A 23,314-nucleotide genomic window follows, 5' to 3' on the forward strand; every position below is an offset into this window, starting at 1 on the left:
TGTAATTAGGGTTATGTATCTAAGCAAATGACACATCATAACTTGTGGTATTAAAAAAAGAAAAGAAAAGAGGACAAGGCCCACAAAAAGGCTTCTAAAATCTCCACACAGAGGCAAGGCCATGGCAGAATGAAAACAAAACCTCCCTAACTAGCAAATCATAGTACAGGGGCTGATAAACCTTTCTACTGTGTGGCTACCTCAGCAACCCACTTATTGTTTCTCCCCTCATCATGTACACGAGTGGGAACCTTTGCATTGTTTATATCTAAAGCAGATGACAGAAGGAAGAAATGTTTCCAAATGGACTGAATGTGAGAAGATGAGGTAAAATTCCACCTCTATGAAAACAGAATGCCTCCAGTGTTTTGTCAACATTCTTGCTAATGCCACAAGCAACAGGATGAAACAGGCACACAAGCAGACTACCCTGGCACCCAGACTTGTTTATCTAAAGGCTGCTGATCCGCATGGCTATTTAGGTGCTTTTCATTTTTAATATGTATCTGCTTTTGGAGTATTTGTCTGTTCACATGATGATGAACAGGGGAAAGAGACAACACAAAATTTCCCTGCCTGTGCTTCTCTAAAATGTCACCACACAGCGTGTCCTAATACCAAGCCAAGCAATGGCTTCATCAGGCTCTCTGGCAACTGGCATGGACCTGAAGATGACAGCCTCCTGGAGGACAGTCTTTTCCCGTGTAACAAACCTCTCAACTTACCTTGCAGTGGTCCCAATGTTAATACCATATTCCTCCTATGATATAGAACAGGGATCAGTCAATTTTTTCTGTAAAGAGCTGGATATTAAATTTTAGGCCTTGTGGACCATTTGTTCTTTGTTTCAACTCCTCAATTCTGTCTTTGTAGGGAAAAACAAGCCATAGACAATACTAAACAAATGGGTGTGGCTCTGTTTCAATAAAATTTGATTTACAAATGCATAGACAATATATTAAGGAATGGTTGTGTTTGTATTCCACTAAAACTTTATTTACAATTACAGGTGGCAGGCGGATTTAGCCCAAGGGCCATACTTTGCTGACCTTTGATATAAAGGATGGAAACTCAGAAGATTAATTAAAATTCCTTCTATTATATAGTTAGCTGGGTAGTGTATGTTATATAGTTGAGTCTCATTTTCATACATATATTCAATTATAGTCTAAAGCTGCCTGTGGAATTCATTAATTTCTCTATTCATTAAGGAAAAAAAGTATTATTTCCAACTTGGTTCCAGGCATTGCACTAGAAAAGTAGATCTGCTATCAAAAATAAGAAGTAAAATAAGAGATAAAATCTAGTGAACAACACTGGCACAGTCTATCTCATTGAGTATAGGGTCTAGGAGAATATATTCTGCAAATTTATTGAGGTCCTACTGTGTGCTTCTCAGAGTAAGGTATACTGGAGGGAACAAGATAGACAGGGCCTCTTGTATATTTATCATGTAGAGGGAGACAGAATAATGTGACAAACAATAAAAGGTCACATAGTGGTAAATGCCACAAAGAAGTAATACAGTATAACTTAACAGAAAGTCATTTAGCAGGGTGGGGGAAGGTTGTAGGTAATGGTACTCAGAGAAGTCTTTCAGAGACTTCTCAGCAAAGACCTGAATGAAGAGAAAGCGATCTGTGCCAAGAACTAGGGGAAGAATTTTCCTAACTAAGTGAATAGGGTGTAAGGTCCCTGAGACAGAAAAGAACTGGTCTGTTGGAGAAATAATAAGGCCTTTCCATCTGGAATGAGGGAAAGGTGGCAAATGATGAATTCAGAAAGGAGCATGGGGGCTGATCATATAATGCCTCATGGTGAGGAATCTGCATTTTACTCTTATGTAACAGAAAACTGTAGGTGGATTTTAAGGAAAAAAATGACACATTCTTATTCATTTAAATTACACTGAACCAATAATTACACATGAGATGAGTGCTACTAAAAGTGAAGGGGACTTAGTTTTTTCCCCTAGAAGTTAATTTTATTTTCAGAGCCCCCCTTAGCATAAGTGCTGCCATTTCAAGGATCCTACCTCAGCCAATCAGGACCCGTATCCTACTCCAGCCAATTGGGACCTGGATCCTACCTCAGCCAATCGGAGCTTGGGCTCTCTCCTCACCAGTCAGCAAGAAGCCCACCAACCACCCTTAGACCCTGCCAATCAACCAGAGCCATGACCTCTCACCCTACCAACTGCCCCTAGATTCCCAATAAAACCTTTGTACTTTTGAAACTCACTCTCTTTCTCTAGAATCTTGCCACTGCACTGGTGCAGATGAGAGATTGAGCTCGAGCTAGCTCGAATAAAGGCTCTTTGCTTTTGCATCAGTGTTGGCTCCTTGGTGGTCTTCTGGGATTCGCAACTTTGGGCACAACAAAAGAAGCCTCACTGAAATGACACAGTCAGGTGTAAGGAAGGGCTGCAATCACACACAGAAAAGTACCTACTTGCCATGCTCCTAAAACCTGAGATCAGCCATCATAGACAGTTTGGGGAGAGAAAATCCAAAAGGCTGTTATAGCTCCAATTGCCCAATTTCTGGGACCCAGTAAGGCTTTTATCCCTTACTGGGCCTTTCAATTCTAAAATGTAACAAACAATAAAAAACTATTCATTGAGTAGTTAATACAGAGATACTAACTTCCTACTTGTTTTGAAAATCAGGGGTTATTCTCAAAGTTGGTGAGAACATTTCTACAAGTAGATTTAAAAGAATTAATTAACATTTGTTGTCAACTGCCATTTTTTTCTCTGTACATAAATAACACATGTGTATTTTCTTCAAGTTCAGTGACTTGAATTAAAAAAAAATATTTATCAACTGTCTGCTCATTCAATACATTCAGTAAATCCCCCCACATGACCTGAATCCATTACATCAAGAAACCAGTGCCGAAACAGTTTAAGCACTTGTGGTGACCAGCACTTCCTCTGCCCCCTTGCATACCTTGCTTCTCATCTTATTCAGTAGAAGACCAGAAAAGTTAAGAAGTAAGATTTCACAGTTTTAAGTGTCATAAAGTGGCTTTTAGTAAGAGCCACTGTCTTGTGGAAAATAATAGAATCCAGTTTACCAAACTTGGAGGTAATAAACATAAATAATTATCTAGCTGCATCTAGCATTGATAACACACATCTTGCCACAAAAATTTTGCTGACAGTATAGCCAAGAGCTGCACAATTATCACCATGCTTTGGCTCATTATTTTATTGAATAAATTGATGAATTAATTGTATATACACTGATAGCCTCAGCTTCTGCAGTGCATTGCTTCTTATTCTAATAAGATAACAAAATGGAGGTAGTACAAATTGCAGTGTTAAGCTACTGAAGAGTTACAGTAAAAAGATTTCCATGTGAATTATTGAAATAAACACATTACATGTTTAGAACTTCCAATGACAAAAACCTCTAATTAAGGGAAACTTGTGAGAGCCTTTAGCAAGTTCTTTGCTGAATGCATTTATTTGGTTTCTTGATCCTCCCACCAATCACATTAACAATGACAAAAGATATGCAAATTTAAACAGACAATAGCCAAGCCAAACTGCTCTGATAACAACAGGGACATTTTCAGTATATATTCACCTTGATTCACACTAACAAAGGTCAGTGTAACGAAAAACATTTTCTTAGTTGTGCTTGGCTATAGTCTGAAAACTATGCGGTAATCATTGAACAAGAACAATGCAAACAAAAAACAAATATATCTCACACAATAAATTAACATACGAAATATGTATGGTTTAAGCCCAACAGAATCATGTATTTACCCTATCACTGCTGAATAACTGCATAGCTACAAAAAAGTATGCATTGCAATGTTTGAATCACCAGTTTGTATGTTTTAAGCAAACAAAATATTACATTTTCGGTATAATAGCTCTTTCAAGACAATTTGTGACTAAATTTTCCTTCCCACCCTGTCAGAGAATCCAGACTGATTTAAAGTGATTGAATTCTCATTGAAAGCTATTGGACAGTATGTTGAGAATAGTAATAAGCTATTCAACTAAATTCATTTGTTTACTATGAAAATAAGTTTTGCCAAAGAAAAAAACAGATACCTGTTTTAAACTACAGCTGTAATTAGTGCCTAAAATTTAAGTTGCAATTATTAAAAGACTGCAAAATTTTATTTGCTTTCTATTCTTCTGCTTACCTATTGATTTTTTTCATCTGTAATCTACAAGAGAAAGATTAGTAATTCCAAATTTGGAAATTCTAAAACTACTGAGTCCCAGTTAACTTGTCAAATACAGTAACCGTGATCTTAGTTCAGTCCCTAGTGGACGACAGTAGAATAACCATTACTGGGCATGATTCAGAAGGCGGTGATCTAAGTGAGTCACTGCCCAGGAACAAAAAAGAGCATTTGTCCGTTTCCTATCTTTTATCTTCTTAAATGATTTGTTCTGTTAACAGAATAATTTAAAGAAGACTGGACTGGTTGTGCTCCTACCTTATGCATCAAGTGAACTTTTAGCTGAGATCCTGAGAGTGGGATGGGGAGGAAGCTTTTCACAAATGGGGAACATTGCCACCTCTCTAGTGACATAGTTAAATATACTTGCTTTCTGCTGCTTACCTGTTACACAATTAAACAGAGAGCATGAACTACAGAAAGTGTGTTCATATTTTAATAGGCATATTTTCAACAAAAACTTTTAAATAACTGAATAAAATGTTCAACTTGATTTATATAAATTGGAATGAAGTGCATTCTCAACATTAACATTCATTTGGATACTTAGACTTTAACATGCCACTGTCTGTAACTACAATGTCCTAAGAAAAGAGGTATTTCAGCAATAAGCAAAGTCTACATGCTGTGTTCAGCCCAAATCTGCAGGTGCACACCTTCGGGAACAGTCACCACTGGCTTAATTTCTCAGCCTCTTCCTGATAAATTCACATTATAAATTTATCCTCCTGATTTTTTTTTCAAGGACAGATGAAAGATAATGACAGAAATTTGTCCTCTACTATTCTACTACTTGCTGAAATTAAGCTTCCTTTACATATTTATGCAGTTTCTCCAGCCGAATACAATACTTTGCATTTACTCTTACTTTATGTTAACTTTACTAGAGGTTGAAAAAAATAAGTATTTGGTGATGATTTCTCATCTAAGCTGCACAGAATTTTCTGATGTAAAAATCTATTTGATCCCAAATTAGTATTGTCATCATTATTTTGTTTTTTCACCAACTTGCTGAAGACATACTTTTTTTTGACAGTCAGAAAATCAGAAAATTCAATGCTAAATGTAAATAAAAGAAAACCAGAAATATCATAAAATGTGCCATGGACTAGGCACACAAATGCGGTGCCACCATACCTTCATAGGTTTACACAAACCTAAAAGCCTTGGCTCACTCATGAAATCACAGGGGGAGCTGTCTTGCATTTGCAAACACTGCCCCCCTGAAGCAAAAGGTAAACACGCAGATGCCCCTAAGGAACTCTGTTAGCTGCAGTGCAAGAACGGAAAAGGCTCCGTGCAATTAGAAACTGAAAGCAATCACTTACTTTTTGCAGCCACTGAGTATAATTTTCCATCACATGCTCCAGATGTTGAAGTTTCTGGGAAGAGAAATCCGGTTCCACGTGTGGAGCATCTCTCTGCAGAGCGTTTGTGTTGTACTGGTCTGTCGTACTCTCACGACAATTCCCGTCGTGTTCTGGAAGAATGAAAGTGTAGGCACACTGCCCATGTTGAATCCGGTTATATCTTCTCCCACCGTTTTCTGGATTTCGGCGCTGGTTGCTGCACCCTATGTGAGTCAGAATGGCAGCGAGGAAAGCAAAGGAAAGAAAAACTGTCATTGTATTGCCAGAACTCTCTCCGTGCTTCTCGCAAAATTTGCTCCTTTCTTCTGACCTTTAAATTAGTTCTTTATTTCAGGTAAAACTGCTTGTTTGTTTGACTTTTTCCCCTTTCAAAGAAAGCTTTTGAAGAAGAATCAGAGAAAACTAGCCATTTGTTAGCTTTGTTCTAAAGTGTTATTTTTTTTATTTCACTGTAATGATAGTTTCCTTAGTTAAAACTTGAGATATTTATTGCATAGTAGCTGAGATTTATTGTTTCCTCTCTGTGTAACCATTCAGCGTGGAGCCTGCCTGAGTCAGCTGCGTGTACATATTCTAGACCCTTTCCTCTACCCTATCTGCAGCAGATCTGCTATTTTCTCCCAGACCTCAGTGAGTTTTATTAAGGTTGCACATCCAAGCCAAGCTGGAAGCAGGCAGCCTTTCACAAGATGACTTGACAGGAATGCATGAGTGTGCCCCTCTGCGAAGGATTGCTGATGGCTTGGAGCAGCGGGATCGTCTTACAAATTGGCTAGATGCGCATGACCTCGATCATGTATGGTCCTCCCGCCCCTTCCGCAGACAATTGCGTCAAGTCTTTAGCAGATTCACTGCAAATCAATAAATAAAGCAGTCCACCTTAATACACTTTTGGTGTGCATGCTGACCTACTAAAATTCAGCAAACTACCAACGTATTTTAAAGTTACTGTTTAATTGGGGGAAGTGGAAGAAGAAAATTGACAGTGTCCTGTAAAATTATTTTTGATAGTAAATGATAAATATGTATAATTGTTAATTTAAAAAAATTTCTTGTGGCCTCTGGTAAAGGTATTAAAAACCATTTTTAGAGATGGTATTCTTTCCTTTTACTCACTTAGACTTTTAGGAGTTGGAGAAAATTATCAGGGAGAGTCAAATTAGAAAAATATTTCAAAACTTGTCAAAGGAATATACCATGTGCATATTAAATAGAATAATCTAAGTACTTTCTGAGATATGGATTTTAAATGAGACTGATTGCCTGACTAGAATGTAGTTCTGTGTATATAAATTGAGCAACTTCCTTTTTAAAAAAACAGTATGGTTACCAATTTAACACAGGGACCTGAGAATTATTAATTCCTGTGGTCATACATTTCACAAGGACCTCTTTGGTGTTATTATGGCTATCTTTAATACTGGTATGTTATTATGGCTACTGCTTTAATATTGGATGTTGATATTTAACATCTAATTAATACTTTAAAGGTAGATTAAATGCATAAATTCTCCTGTGGTTGCATAGAAAAACTATGTGAGAATAAATGTATCAGGTGTGCCAATGGGCCAACAAAGGGTTGGAGGGGAGAAATTTACGTGCTTCTACTAAGCAAGAAACAAAAATTATCATAAGGTAATTTTCCAAATCTAGGGTAAAACATTCAAACAATGAGATCACTAAAACCTAAAGAACAGGTGATAATTATAGAATTAAGGTTATAGCACTTAGATCTTTACCAAGTATGTGCAGAAAATGAATGACAAGAAGGGTTTTCATCAAGAATTGGGAGGAGATTTTGAGAATAGAACTTCTCAACTGCAGTCATAGTATGAAAATGGAAGCCACAGATGTTGACTCTAATGTCCTGGGGGTGCAGGACAGTGGGTAAAGGGCAATAAGGTTAGAGATTGGCATGTAGGGAAAAGTTAACAGAGAAGGCAAAACAAATTCAGAATGTGATTTACTTGGGGGGAAAAATTTATGCTGAGATGTGTCATCCTTTCTATACCAAATAATTTTCTGATCTGAAATATTATGGAAGCAAGTAATACCAAACATAGAAATAGTCTTTGAACCGCCTTTATAGGGACCTCCTGATGTTGAATGTCTCTCTGTTGACTGATATGTTACCCATTAGCAATAACAATAGTGACATTTATTAAGAGCCTACTATTTTCCAGGACTGTGCTAATAATCACTCCTTACACACAATCTCATTTAGTTATCCCAACATACTTAAGATGAGATATTATGTTTAATACCATTTTACTGATAGGAAAACTAAGTCACAGAAAGCTAATAGGTCACAACTCACATACCTAGCAAGTGATGGTGCCAGTATGTGAACTATGGCCAACTGATTCCAAGCCTAAACAACAAGCTAGACAAAAGGCTTCCAAAAGGACTCCAGCTGCACTGATTCAGTCCTGAAGCAGGTTAGGTGATGGTACTTAAAAGATAAAGGACTGATTAAAAGCCAGTTTATACAACCAAAGTGATTTCATACTTGTTCTGTACCCAAAAGGCAAACAGATGTGACAGGTAGCCCATTCAATTGAGTCTTTAAGGCCTCACAACGGACAAAGTGGACTGGCAGAGCACAGACTGTCCAAGAACACTTTCCAAGATTGCTTGCTTTGAAAATTATCCCTGGAAAGAAGACAGTCCAAAATCAACACCTATAAGCACTTGCTAAGAATTAAATACAGCCGAAAATCGACAGAAGACACATGGTTGAGTAGTGAGGTCTCCATTAAAGTGCTCCTGTATTGTTTTAAAAGCCAAGATTGTTAACAATCTGTTCTTCTGTGCATGTGCACATGTGCATATATGTATCTACATGTGCTAATTCATGTAAACTTTTCCAATACGAACAAATGAAAGGAAATAATACATAATTTTCTGAGGGAAAATTAGACAACTAAGAAAGGGAAGGATGAATGCAAATAAAAATGGGGGAGGGTACAGAGAGACAGTAAGAGAAAAAGTGACTTATTTTTCAGAAAAAAAAGAAACAAAAAAAGACATGGCATTGGAAGTACTAATGTCAATCTAGAAAAAAATGTCTCAAGACCAACTTTAAGGAACTAGAACACACAGGGACATGCAGAGTGGACTCATGTTTTGGGACTTCAGCTGAGAAGACACCGGGTTCATTTGAGGACCCTATTGACATGCTGAAGACCATATGATCGATCAGGGACCTGAACCTAATCAATAACAGTACTGTTGGTTATGGCTGATTGTTCAGAAATGGTGCAGTTTAGGAGATTTTAGAATTTAGGAAGTAATGTCAAGAACAGGAGATTTAAAAAAAATTCCTCTACCACACCTCCAAAAAAGTTTATAAAAGAAGTTCTAAAGAACTAAGTCTATTCAATTAAATACTAAGGTAGCTTGATCTTGAAAGCTTTATATCTTTTTATTTCATTTGCATTATCAGAGCTCTGGAATAAGGAAGTGTATGCCTTAAGATTCTGATCTCATTTCTGCAACAGTCTTAGTAAATGTTAGGCTCATCCAGAAATTTCCTATGGGACAAGGACTACCATTTATATTGGAACTCCATTTATATTAAAATTTGATGACCCTAAATCTGTCTAAAGAACTAGCCTTAGTTATGTCTTCTGTGAAGCTTTCCTAATTTCTCTAGGTTAAATAAGTGGCTCTTTCTATAAAAATAACCCTTCTTTTCAGATCTCCATAATAGTACTTCTCATATCCCTTTTTAAATTATTTCTTTTTTGGCCTGTCTCCCCCTCTAGCTATGAGCTTATAAAGTGATCTCCTGTCTTTCATCATCAATTCCCTAGCACTTACCTCTCCACTCTGGTTGTAGGAATGAAAGAATAAATGAATGAGTGAATGAGCTAATTAATTCTGTAGTATCTGGCTACTACATGACTATAGTTCATGTAATACATTTCATGTAGTACAGTTCAGCTGCATTTTTTTGGTGAGTGTGCCTTACTTATGCTAAAAGAATGAATTAGACTCAAGAACATAATGCAAAAATAATGCATAACACTTTTTAACCCTTAGCAAATTAATTTACTCATTTAATATATTTACAGCACTCTCAGAATTATGCATTATTATTTGCATTTTGCAGGTAAGAAAACAGTGGTAAATAGAGGTTAACTGCCCAAGATCTGTTATATCTTATGGCACAGAGCAGGAATTTGATCCTCAATCCTTTTAACCCTGGAATGCACATTCATGTCTCACTGAGCTATAATGCCTCTAACAATACCTCACTATAAGGAAACAGGAAAAAAACATTTCCTAAATTTAGAGGATAGGAGCAATACACATCTATAATTAAGACTGGTCTTCTCCTTCTTCCCATGGCCTTCATGGATTAATGTTATGATCTCCCACAGAGCTAATATTAAGCTAAGATGACCAGTATGCACCAACCTGATTGTTCAGGTTATACTTTGGATCCATTCTGAATGGTTAGTCCCGTGCCATATCACCTATTACATATCTTAAGCATCATCCATGCTCCAAAATAAAATCAGACAATTTAAAATAAAATACAGTTTATTTCTCAAAAATACCATCCAGCACTCTTCTAGTATTCATATGACAAATGATATGCAAAAGGAGTGGTGGGAAAGCATTCTCTTCCTTGCATACTGAACACAATGTAATTCAGCACATATTCTATGAATATATTCTTAATATATATCTGATATTCTAGGGCACCATATTCCACTGCTGTGCTGTGGCACTGTTAGGGATCAAGAATATCAGCTGGACTATGGCAGTGGAAGCTACATCTAAAAGGAGGGCAGTTTGCTGTAATCGTGGAGGTAGAGCCAAGACCCCTTCATTCAACTATGCAGGCATTTAAGGTGTCTGCAACAGATGGCAACACCACACAGGGCTAAAAGAGAAAAACAAGATGGAGGGTACCACCTGGTGACTGACAGCACTTTGTGAGTGCTTCGTGAAGCAAATATGAGGCAAAAGGTGGAGACACTGTAGTGGGTAGGGGTGAAGAAGACGTTGCATTGGTGGAGACATATAATCAGGTGAGGAAAAGAAAAACTATTATATAAATATTCCCCTGCCTTCTGATGAGAGAAATTCCTGGTAATTGGTGGGTATCTTGCTTGTTAAATCAGTTTTTAGTTGTAGCTATGCAAGTTGGAAGTTGCTAAGACACAATCAGTTTGTTCTAAGAAAGAAGAGACTAAAGGAAAGATCTGGAAATGGAAGATGGGATCTAGAGAGGTTTAGAGAAGAGTGGAGAGAAGAAACATGTGGCTGTGTGGCTACAGACACTTGGGAAGATATATTGAGCACAGATGTTCAGTGAAATGGTGTTTCCTGTGAGATAAAATCCCTTATCTTTTTTAGTAAAATATATGCTTTGGGGCAAGTGACTTCTTTAGGGTGAATGAGAAGAACCATTGGTCCTTGCTCCATTTATGGACATAGCTAACATCTTGGTTACTTAGGCTGTTAATGTGAACATGAAGTCAGTTATTTCATGTTAGTCTTTCACACTAGATTAGAGCCTCCCCCAAACTGGGACTGTGTCTGTCTTTTTGATCACTCTATCCCCCCTTCTTGGCATATAGGTGGCACTCAACAAATATTTGCAGTCCAGAAAACTATTATTTACTTTAATCTTTGATAATGAGATCTGAAGACAGAGAAGTATCACACCCCCTTGTAAGTTTTCATGTGCTGATTTGCCTAAGTCCCAAAACCTCAGTTTCTGGAGAGTCACAAAAGAGACTCAAAGTCCACACATTTGAAAGCAAATCCCAAGATGGGCAGTGGAATAGTACCTAACACTCCCAGCCACTCGTGGACATGCTATGGTTGAAGACCAACCATTCAAGACACATTGCAGAAATATCTTCCAGTGCAAAGTTACTTGTTAATTCTACAATGGAGATTACCTCTACAAGTACCCAAGTCATAAAGAAAACAAACAGATGGAGACTGCACAAGCAGAAATACAGATGCCAACATTCCCCTCATACCAGAATGCAGTTTTCTGCTGGATACCCAGTAAGATGAGAAAAAGCATATAAGCCACTTCGTAATTACTTTTTTTTTACAGGAATAAAGTATATTTCATTCATTTTTCATTGCACTTTGCAATTACTATTTCTTTTCTTCTCTTTTTCCCTACAAGAGTCTTGATTCTTAGACAAGAGAAATGCAAGTGTCTCTTTGCATAAACTTTTCCAGCTTCAAAAAAGAACATGTATATTCCATGTTCTCAGAAACTTAGAAAGAACATGTATTTGAAAGGAATGGCTGGAATTAACATTTGATGAATCATGTACCTAATGGCATGTGGATGGTAGGTAACCCTTGTATTCAAGCTGATAAATGCCCTCAATTGAGCAATGACTAAAAGATATAGGACTTTTGTTTGTGTACAGTGAATTGTGGGGGAAAAAAAGGTATCTCTAACAAATATTGCTAACTCAGATGAAAATGTGGAAATAAGATCCCTGAATTTTTCTAAAATCTACCATTTTTTTTGTCTTGTTTTTATACTCCCTGTTAAAATCTTCTCTTTTCCCTCCTGCCAGATTGGATAAACTGTTCCACAGTGGCTAAGATGGGAGACAGACTGCTTTACTTTTTGTTTTTGTTTATTTCTTGCTTATGCTATTAAACAAGATTGGATTAGATTGGACAAGACATTTAATTATCTAAGCTTAGTTTCCTCACCCATAAAATGAAGATGATGATATAGTATCATTTTTGTAAGGGGGATGTGAAGATTAAATAGGATGTTGGATATAAACTACTGAGCACACTGTCTAGAGCACATCGAGTGCTCTAAATGTTACTTCTTGCTGTTTCTAAATGTGAGTTCTTTCTTGTGTTCAAAAATGGTCCTACTTTTAAACTTGCTTAGTTGGATTTTATGACTATATTTACCTAACTCTATTCCCTAATATTTCATCCTTTTAATTGTTTAAAAATACTTCTGAACCTCTTGAAAATCACAATATTTAAGAAGCACATTTTAATATGGGAGGTTGATCATATTTACAGTATAGCTTATATAAAGAGCTCTGGTTTCCTTGAGGGCAAGGACTTCAATGTACTGCCTCACTGCGGCCTCCTCGGCACCTGGAACAGTGAGTGCCTGACACAGAACAGGTGCTCAATAAATATGTATTGAATGAATGAAAAATGTTGGAAGCAATTCAGTAAGAATACACTACTCCACAGAGACATGTAGTAGGACAGACATATAAACTAGTCTCAATTGGTAGTATGAGGAGAATTTTATTCCCTGGAAACCATGGGAACAATGTGGATGCCATTTATGGCTTCATCACCATTACTTGTTATCTGATTTAGTTCCAGCCAATTCATCTAAAAGACCTTATTTTCAAGAGCTTCTTTTATGACTAGACTTGTGGCATATATTACCCCATTCTGTTTCCTGGGATGGGGAAATAGAGTAGCAAGTGTTTGTCTCTGATAAAACGGAAAAGAATGAAAACACTTTTACAATTAATCTATAAGAAATATACAGTTTGACATGACTTATACCTAAGCAAGGGAAACTTAATCTATTTTTTCTCCAATACTAATTTTGCTTCCCCTCAGGCTCTTAATCAGACTGGAAATTCGGCAATTAAATTGAAATATAAATTCCAATAAACATGTGAAAATATAATAGCTTTAAACAGATTCTTAGTTCATAAACTGACAGGCAAAAACCAGTCATTTTAATGGCAAATTTAAATGAAGTACCCATAAATTCTGAAAAGTTTACTGTATTTATGTCCCATATACTACTGTTTATCTAATAACTTCCTTAACCGAAATTTTAGGCTTTCTACATATCTTAAACTTACCTTAAAGAAGAGTATGTGGGAAACTAAGCACGTGTGCTGTTTGACATATACGTTAAATATATAAAATAAATACAGTATATTAAAATGAATATCTGTTCCTGTACCACCTATAAAATATTTCCTGTCTCCAGTGAAATGTTTACCATACTTAGGGAAACATGAGTTAGTGCCATCCACAATAGAGTCATCCTCTCTTGAAAAATGAAGAAAACAATACTTCACATCAATATATTTGAGCAAAAAGACTGTTGTAGCTGTTGCATTCCCTCAAAATCAGTTTACATTTTGTCCAGAGTGCTTGGGGGTTGTTCCTATTGAAACAGAGGGTTCTGCACTTACCCCACCAGAGAGTACATGAAGGACTTGCCTACACCCTAACCAGGAGTTGTGGCTAGAGATTGGCAGTGGCTGTCCACTGACAGAAATGCCCAACTGAAGGTCTGAAACTGAAACTAAGGATTGACCAGCAATTTCAACAGCTCTTCTCTTAATTCTGGTCATGTAAAGAACAGTGATGTTATTTAATGTCTGAAAAGTTATGTCTTCTCTACTTTTTCATCTTGCATTTGAAAGAGTGTTGGGGAAACAGTAAATAAATATCTTTTCAAAAGTTGTATATCCCTTAGAGAATTTACATTCCTTCCTGACATCTCTCAAAGAGCCAGAAAAACACATCAGTTCAAAAGGAGTGGGGGGGAAGAGAGTTAATATTTAAGGGAGCATTTGGGAATCAATTACCCTCAGTTGAGTAATAGCTAACGTTTCTTGAGTGCCTATGGTATGTTGAGGACTGTGCTAATCATAGTACCTGTGTTATCTGCTCTGTTATAATCACAATAACCCAAAATGTAGGAATTTTTATTACCACCATTATACAAAGAAAAAACAGACTTAGAGAAGTTTCAGGTGCATACTCAAACCCAGGGATTTCTGACTAGAGATGAAGCTTTTACTATGACATGTATACAAACTCTCAGTAAGTCCTTTAAAATCACCTGATCATTTGTATTCCCAAATTATCTTCCTGACTCTTACCATACATTTCTTTACTTGTTAAACCAGTAAGAAGTATAGAACTTGATAACCAATTAAACCAAAAGAAAGTTTTGATAGTTGAAAATCATTATCTATTAAAGTAATAATCATGATATATTTACTGTATGTCAATACATCTTCAGATGTAATCTTAAAACAAACATATCATATCCATTTCACAGATGAAGAAACTGAAGCTTTAGAAAGTAAGGAACATGACCAAAATTAAATAGAAGTAGTATTTTAACCAGGCCATCAGATTTTAGGGCCTGTTTATCATATAAATATGCTAAAGAAAATTCTTGAAGATAGGTGAAAAAAATCAATTACAAAGTATTTATATGCAGGAATTTAGCCAGTCATATTCTCATCTACACTGAGTGAAAAGGACAGGGTAAATTCATTCTCTTCAAAGCTGACTCTTGCATTGGTAGCATCAATGCCACTTAGGGTCTTTTTAATAGTGTTTATAGAGCAAAATCCAGGCCCAACTCAGAACTACTGAACCAGAAACCTGAGTTTCCCTTTAACAAGCTCTTAAAAGCTTCTTGTTCTTAACAAACATTGCAGGTTAATTCTAACGCTTACCCAGTTTAAGAATCACTAGCTAATTCACCACTCTGTTACCCCGGCAGCACCCTAGGATCACATAAGAATGTTACATAAATAACATGCTTGGGACTGTCCCTAAACATTCTGATTCAGTTTTGATCTAGGGTGCAGTATAGATGATGGTGCTTTAGAAAATACATCAGGTGCTTGCTTAGGAAGCATATACAATAAAATTGGAATGATACAGAGATTAACATGGCCCCTGTGCAAGGATGAAATGCAAATATGTGAAGCACTCCAATTTTTATCCATAAACCTATGGTAACCACAAACATAAAGCCTAAAGATACATATATAAAAAAAAGAAATTTAATCACAACACTAAAGATAACCTTTAAATAATAAAAGTATAAAGGAGGAAGAAAGGAATGGAGAACTAAAAAACAAACAAGAAAACAATTAATAAAATGGCAATAAGTATATACCTATCAATAATTACCTTAAATATATATGGACTGAATGCACCAACCAAAAGACATAGGGTGGAAGAATGGATAAAGAAACAAGACCTATATACTGTCAGCAAGAGACTCATTTCCGACTCAAAGACATACACAGACTGAAAGTGAAGGAATGGGAAAAGATAGTTCATGCAAATAACAGGGAGAAAAAAGCAAGACTAGCAGTACTTATATGAGACAAAATAGATTTCAAAATGAAGAAAATAACAAGAGACAATGAAGCATATTATGTAATGATAAAGCGGTCAGTCCAACAAGAGAATATAACAATTATAAATATATATGAATACAACAGAAAGGCACATAAATATCTAAAACAAATACTAACAGAATTAAAGGGGAGAATAAACTGCACCTCATTCATATTAGGGGAATTTAACAGGCCACTTACTTAAATGGCCAGATCAATTGGACAAAAAATAAAAAAGGAAACAGCTCTGAATAACACATTATATCAGATGGACTTGACAGATATTTACAGACCCATTCCACCCAAAATATCAGGATACATATTTGTTTCAACTGTACATGGAATGTTCTCCAGAATGGAGGCCACAAAAAGACCCTCAATAAGTTCAAAAAGACTGAAATTGTAAAAAGCGACTTCTCAGACCACAATGGTATGAAACTATAAATAAACTACACGAAGACCACAAAACCCTACAAACACATGGGAATTAAATGACATGTATCTAAATAATCAATGGATCAATGAACAAATCAAAACAGAAATCAAACAATATATGGAGACAAATGCAAACAAATATACAACAGTCCAATATTTGTGGGATGCCACAAAAGTTTTTCTAACAGGGAAGTACATAGCAATACAGGCCTATCACAAGAAGCAAGAACAATCCCAAACAAACAGTCTAAACTCACAATTAAGAACTAGAAAAAGAACAAATGAAACCCAAGTTAGTAGAAGGGGGATCTTAATAAAGATAAGAGTATAAATAAATGAGAGAGGAATAAACCAGTAGAAAAAAATGAGTGAAACCAAGAGCTCATTCCCCAAGAAGATAAATGAAACAGACAAACCCCTACCCAGACTTATCAACAAAAAAAGACAGCATACACAAATGAACAAAATCAGGAATGAAGAAGGAATAATCACAAAGGATACCACAGAAATACAAAGAATTATTAGAGTTAGAGAATTCTATGAAAAATTATATGCCAATAAACTGGACAACCCTGAAAAAATATACAAAATCCTAGAAAAATTGAACCTTCCAAGACTGACCCAGGAAGAAACAGAAAATCTAAGACCAATTACCAGTAAAAAATTCAATAGGTTATAAAAAAAACTCCCAGCAAATAAAATCCCAGTACCAGATGACTTCACAGTTGTATACTACCAAACATTGAAAGAGCTAATGCCCATCCTTCTTCAAGTATTCCAAAAAGAAGAGAAGGGAATACTTCCAAACTCATTCTACAAAGCTAACATCACTCTAATACTAAAACCACACAAAGACACCATAAAAAAAGAAAATTATACACCAATATCCTTGATGAACATAGATGCAAAAATCCAGAACAAAAAAGTAGCAAATCAAACTCAAAAATACATCGAAAGGATCATATTTCATGACCAAGTGAGACTTATTACAGTGTTGCAAGAGGTGAAATATTTGAAAATCAATCAACACACACCACAGTAACAAAAAGGACAAAAATTACGTGGTCATTCCAATAGGTGCTGAAAGAACATTTGACAAAATTCAACATCCATTCATAATAAAAACTCTCAACAAAATGGGTATAGAGGATACATACCTCAACATAATAAAGACCATATATGGAAAACCCACAACAAACATCACACTGTATGAAAAGCTAAAAGTTTTTCCTCTAAAATCCAGAATGTCAAGGATTTCTTTGACAAGGATGTCCACTTTCACCACTTTTATTCAACATAGTACTGGAGATCCTACCATGGCAATCAGACAAGATAAAGAGATAAAATGCATTCAAACTGGTAAGGAAGAAGTAAAACTGTCACTGTTGTGGATGACATGATAGTATATATAGAAAACCCAAAAGATTTCACCAAAAAAAAAAAGCTATAAGAACTAATAACTGGATTCAGCAAAGTTGCAGGGTACAAAATTAAGACACAGAAGTCTGTTGCATTCCTATATACTAACACCAAACTAGGGGATAGAGATACCAGGTAAACAATTCCATTTGCAATTGAATCATAAAGAATAAAATACTAACCAACCTAACCAAATAAGTGAAAGACTTGTATTCTGAAAACTATAAGACACTCAGGAGAGAAATTAAAGAAGACACAAATAATGGAAATCCATCCCATAGGAAGAATTAATATTGTCAAAATGGTCATTCTGTCCAAAACAACTTACAGATTCAATGCAGTCCCTATCAAAATACCAACAGTAGTTTTCAATGAACTAAAACAAAAAGTTCTAAAATTCATATGGAAACACAAAAAACCCTGAACAGCCAAAGGAATTCTGAGAAAGAAGAACAAAGCTGGGGGTATTATGCTACTTGATTTCAAGCTATACTACAAAGCTAAAATAATCAAAACAGCATGGTACTGACACAAGAACAGACCTGCAGATCAATGGAACAGAACAGAAAGCCCTGATATAAACCCACATATATGGTCAATTAATATATGATAAGGGAGCCATGAATATACACTGGGGAATAGACAGTCTCTTCAATAACTAGTGTTGGGAAAACTGGGCAGATACACACAAGAGAATGAAACTGGGTTATTGTCTAATTCCATACACAAAAGTAAACTTGAAATGAATTAAAGACCTAAATGTAAAACATGAAACCATAAAACTCTTAGAAGAAAACACAGACAAAAATCTCTTGAACATAAGCATGACAAGTTTTTCCTGGACACATCTCCTCAGGCAAGGAAAACAAAATGAAAAATGAACAAGTGGGAAAATATCAAACTAAAAAGCTTCCATACAGCAAAGGACACTATCAGCAGAATAAAAATGCAACCTACAGCATGTGAGAATATATTTGTAAACCATTTATCCGATAATGGGTTAACATCTAAAATATATAAAACTCTTTGAATTAACACCAAAAATACCTAAATAACCTAATTAAAAATGAGCAGAGGATCAGAACAGACATTTTGTCAAAGAAGAAATACAGATGACTAATAGGAATATGAAAAGATTCTCTGCATGGCTAATCATCAGGGAAATGCAAATCAAAACCACAATGAGTTATCACTTCACATCAGTTAGAATGGCCAGTATTCAAAAGACAAGAAATAACAAATGTTGGTGAGGATGTGGAGAAATGGTAACCTTCCTACACTGTTGATGGGAATGTCAATTGGTAAAACCACTATGGAAAGCAGTATAGAGGTTCCACAAAACACTAACAATAGGAATACCATTTGAAACAGTAATTCCACTTCTAGGAATTTACCCAAAGAAAATAAAACCCCTGATTTGAAAAGATATATGCACCACCATGTTTATTTACAATAACCAAGTATGGAAGCAACCTATGCGTCCATCAGTAGCTGAATGGATAAAGAAGATATGGTACGTACACACAGTGGAATATCATTCAGCCATAAAAAGGAAAGAAATCCTAACATTTGCGACAACATGAAGTACCGAGATGGTATTATGCTATGTAAAATTAGTCCAGCAGAAAAAGACAAATATCACATGATTCCATTTATTTGTGGAATATAAAAACAAAGCAAAACAACTAACAGTACAGCAGTAGGCTCATAGACACTGAGAAGTGACAAGTGGTTACCATGGCAGGAAGCTGGGTGGGTGGGTAACTGGGTAGGGTGAGGTGGATAAAGGTGCACAAAAGTTCTCAACTTTAATATAATTTGGTCACAGAGACAGTAGACCAGCATGGACAATATAGATAATGATTCTGTAACATTTTTCTATGTTGACAGTAACTGCATTAGTTTGGATGACTATTTAATAATATAGGCAACTGTTGAACCACTGCATTGTATACTTGAATTAATATAAGACTATATATCAATTATACTTCATTAAAAAAAGAAAAAAGAAAATACATCAGGAGGTTCTAATGTATAACCATTGTTACAAGCACTTAATTGAAAAAGTTAACAAGAAATGCTGTGACAAGAGCTGGACTGGTGCCATACAAAGAAATGAACTTACTTGGGGATACACCTAAAAACATTTCTAGACAGTTATTTAATTCTAGGACTATAAAAAAATGACCTGAGTGACTTTCAAGTGTTCTACATTTAATTTCTGTAGCATTTAAAGACACAAAGGTGACCACATATTAAAAAATTTGGGCTGAAGAGATTAAGCACCTCCTTGTTCGTATTGTTCTGGTTTTTTTTTAAGTAACTTATTGCCTAAATTTATATTTGTAAAGCCTAAAGAATACAATATTTATGTCTTGACCACTTATTAGCACACTGCTGATTCTTCTCTAATAATTTACAACTAATGTTATGATGCATTTGTCTGTATTCTCATTAAGTGTTCTTATTTGTTCCTCCCAAAACAAGCAGTCATTCTCTATGTTGTTATCTCAAACTGCTCCAATATCTGATTTTTCAACTGAGATGAGGGAATAACCAGGAAAATAGCAGTGACAAGTCATTCTGCTCAAATAAAATACAGAGGTTTTAGAGTTACTGGTTTTGTACCCTATGGTTGTATAATCTACCAGGATTCTACATTTTCCACAAGGAAACCATGAACTTTAGGAATAACTATTTTCTTACATCAAATTGGAACCACATGCCTACAGTAGCACTATTCACAATAGTTGAAGGATAGAAACAACCTGAAAGTTCATCAACAGATGCATGAATAAAACTGTGATGCATTCTTAGAATATTACTCAACTATAAAAAGGAATGAAGTACTGATACATACTACAACATGGATGAACCTTGAAAACATAAGTGAAAGAAGTCAGACACAAGAAATCATATAATGTATGATTCCAATTATATGAAATATCCCAAATAGGTAAATCCACAGTAGAGGCAGCAGGAAAAATAGTGGTTTTCCAGGGGGTATAAGTAGGGGAGAGTAGAGAGTGATTGCTTCCTAAGTATGGGGTCTCCTTTCAGGATGATGAAATGTTTGGCCTTAATGTTGGTACCACACTGTAAATGTATTAAATGCCAATGAGTTGTATGCTTTAAAATGTTTAATCTTAATATTATGTGATTTCACCTCAATTAAACATAATTTTCTAAATAATTGGCACCACTTCTCCAAAACGCACATCTGGCACCTGACCTGTATTTTCTTTGGTTTACTGTGAGATATGTTGAAATAAAACATGTGCTTTTTTACCTTTTATTTTGAAATAATTATAGGTAAATAAGAAACTGCAAAGGTCATATAGGGAAGACCTATGTACCCTTCAACTAGCTTCCCCACTGATTACATCTTATATAATTACAACATAATATTATATTCCAGAATTGGACATTAGTACAATGTGTGTGTATGTTCTATGTCATTTTATCACATGTATACAAATCACTACTACCACAATCAAGGTACAGAAATGTTGCATCACCATAAAGATCTCCTTTCTGCTATTCCTTTATGGTCACTCTGCTCAAAACCAACCCTACCCCTGAGAGCTACTAATCTGTTTTCCCATCTCTGTAATTTTGTCATTTCAATAATTTATATAAGTAGAATTGTTTGGGATGTGATCTCTTGAAACTGGCTTTTTTCAGTTATGTGGGACGTGATCTCTTAAGACTGTCTTTTTTCAATCATCATCATGTCCTTCAGTTTCCTTCAAGTTGTTGTGTATTCATTCCCTTGTATAACTGAGTAATATTCCACAGAGGTACAACAGTCTGTCTAACTATCACCTATCAAGGGACAGTTTGGATGTTTCTAGTTTGGGGCTATTACAAATAAAGCTGCTATAAACAACGTGTACAGGTTTTTGTATAGACATAAATTTCCATACTGCAATAAACACTGAGGAGTGTAATTGCTGGATTGTATGGTAAATGTACATTAGTTGTTTTTAAGAAACTGCCAAACTTTTCTAAAGTGTCTGTATCATTTACATTACCACAGCAATAGATGACAGATCTACTTTCTCAACATCCTTGCCAAATGTAGATTTGGTATCGTCACTATTTCTTATTTCAGCTGATCATGATGAGCTAAATTTTCACTCCCCTAATGGCTAGTAATACTAAACTCCTTGTGTGCTTGTCATGGTATATATGCTTTTCATATTGATTTTTGCAAGTTCTAAAAAATTTTAGTCCTTTGTCATATATATGGCTTGCAAATATTTTCTCCCACTTTGTAGCTTGTCTTTTTTTAAGTTTTCAGAGCAAAAATTCCTAATTTTGATAAAGTCTAATTTATCAAAAAACAAATTTCAATGAGTCATGCATTTTGGTGTCTTACTTAAGAAATCTTCACCAAGTCCTAGGTACCATAGATTTTTCTCCTATTTTATCTTCAAAATGTTTATAGTTTAACATTTTACATTTAAATGTCTTAACCATCTTAAGTTAGTATTTGGATAACACGTGAGGCTTAGGTCAAGGTTCTTTTTTTTTTTTGCTTATGGATATCCAGTTGCTCTAACATCACTTACTAAAAAGGTTATTCTTCCTCCATTGAATTGTTTTTGCATGTTTAGAAAAAAAAACAATTCACTTTATTCATATGGGTCTAATTTCTTTATTTTTCCCATTTGTCTCCTTTTACCAGTACCACTACATGCTCATTGTTTCTGTAGTGGAACATCATTCTTAAACTCAGAGTTATTCTTTTCACTTTACTCTTTAAAAAAATAAATAGTTTTAAGCTATTCTAGTTCCTTTGCTTTTCCACATAAATTAGAATAATTTTATCTGTATCTATTAAAAAAATCTTGCTGAGATATTTATACAAACCGGTATGTGAATTTGGGGAGAACTGAAATGTGTACTCTCATTTAGTACATTGAGTCTTTCAACACATGGATGGTACATTTCTCCACCTTAAATTTCTGATTTCTTTCATCAGTGTTTTATAATTTTCATCATGTAAGTTCTACACATTTTATTAAATTTATACATAGTTCACTTTTTGAGTGATAATAAATAGAATTGTTTATTTAATTTTGGTTTCTACACTTTAATTGCTAATACATAGAAACAGAATTAATATTTGGATGTTTGTTTTATATTCTATAAACTTACTGAACTCACATATTGTCTAGAGGTTCTTTGCAGATTCCTTGTATTTTCTACATAGATCATGTCATCTGCAAATAGGGGCTTTTCAATTTATATGTCTTTTATTTCCCATTCTTGCCTTATTTCCTTGGCCAGAGGTTCTCTACAATCTCTTCCAGGAAACAGAAGAGGAGGGACACTTTTCAACTTATTCTATGAAGCCACTATTATTCTGACTCTGAAATAAGACAAATACAAAAATGAAAAGAATAGACAAATACTCCTCATGAATATACAGGCAAAATTTCTTAAAATATTAGGAAACAGAACACGGCAACATATATAAAAATTATTACACACCTTGAACAAGTAAGATTTATTTCAAGGATACAAGACTGGCTCAACATATGAAAATCAATAAATGTTATCGACCATATTAACAGGCTAAAAAATTTAAATCACCTGATCATATCAACTAATACAGAAAAAGCATTTGACAAAATGTGACACTTATTCATAATAAAAACTCAGAAAAGTAGAAACAGAGGGAATCATTCTAACTTGATAAAGTTATAAAAGTAATATAGATCA

The 23,314-nt window shown here is 35.1% G+C and overlaps 1 protein-coding gene and 1 non-coding gene across 4 annotated transcripts in view; one reads left to right on the forward strand and one right to left on the reverse strand.

Annotated features, from left to right (window-relative positions):
• ANGPT1 (angiopoietin 1) overlaps positions 1-23,314 on the reverse strand; it is a 452,838-nt gene that overhangs the window by 274,166 nt on the left and 155,358 nt on the right. The window contains exons 1-2 of one of the 3 annotated variants that reach the window (XM_073229961.1): positions 5,890-6,119; positions 5,538-5,782 (exon numbers count right to left, since the gene is read on the reverse strand). In XM_073229961.1, the coding sequence (XP_073086062.1) occupies positions 5,538-5,567 (30 nt within the window). In that variant the 5' untranslated portion in view covers positions 5,568-5,782; positions 5,890-6,119. Of the gene's footprint in view, positions 1-5,537; positions 6,120-23,314 lie in introns of those variants that run through there. The other 2 variants (XM_073229962.1, XM_037010915.2) reach the window with 2 other exon arrangements.
• On the forward strand, positions 15,223-15,326 carry LOC118971040 (U6 spliceosomal RNA). Its single transcript, XR_005059293.1, has one exon. It is a non-coding gene; the product is annotated as a U6 spliceosomal RNA (small nuclear RNA).

The sequence above is a fragment of the Manis javanica genome, chromosome 2 (assembly GCF_040802235.1).
Source record: "Manis javanica isolate MJ-LG chromosome 2, MJ_LKY, whole genome shotgun sequence".
Classification (NCBI taxonomy): Eukaryota; Metazoa; Chordata; class Mammalia; order Pholidota; family Manidae; genus Manis; species Manis javanica.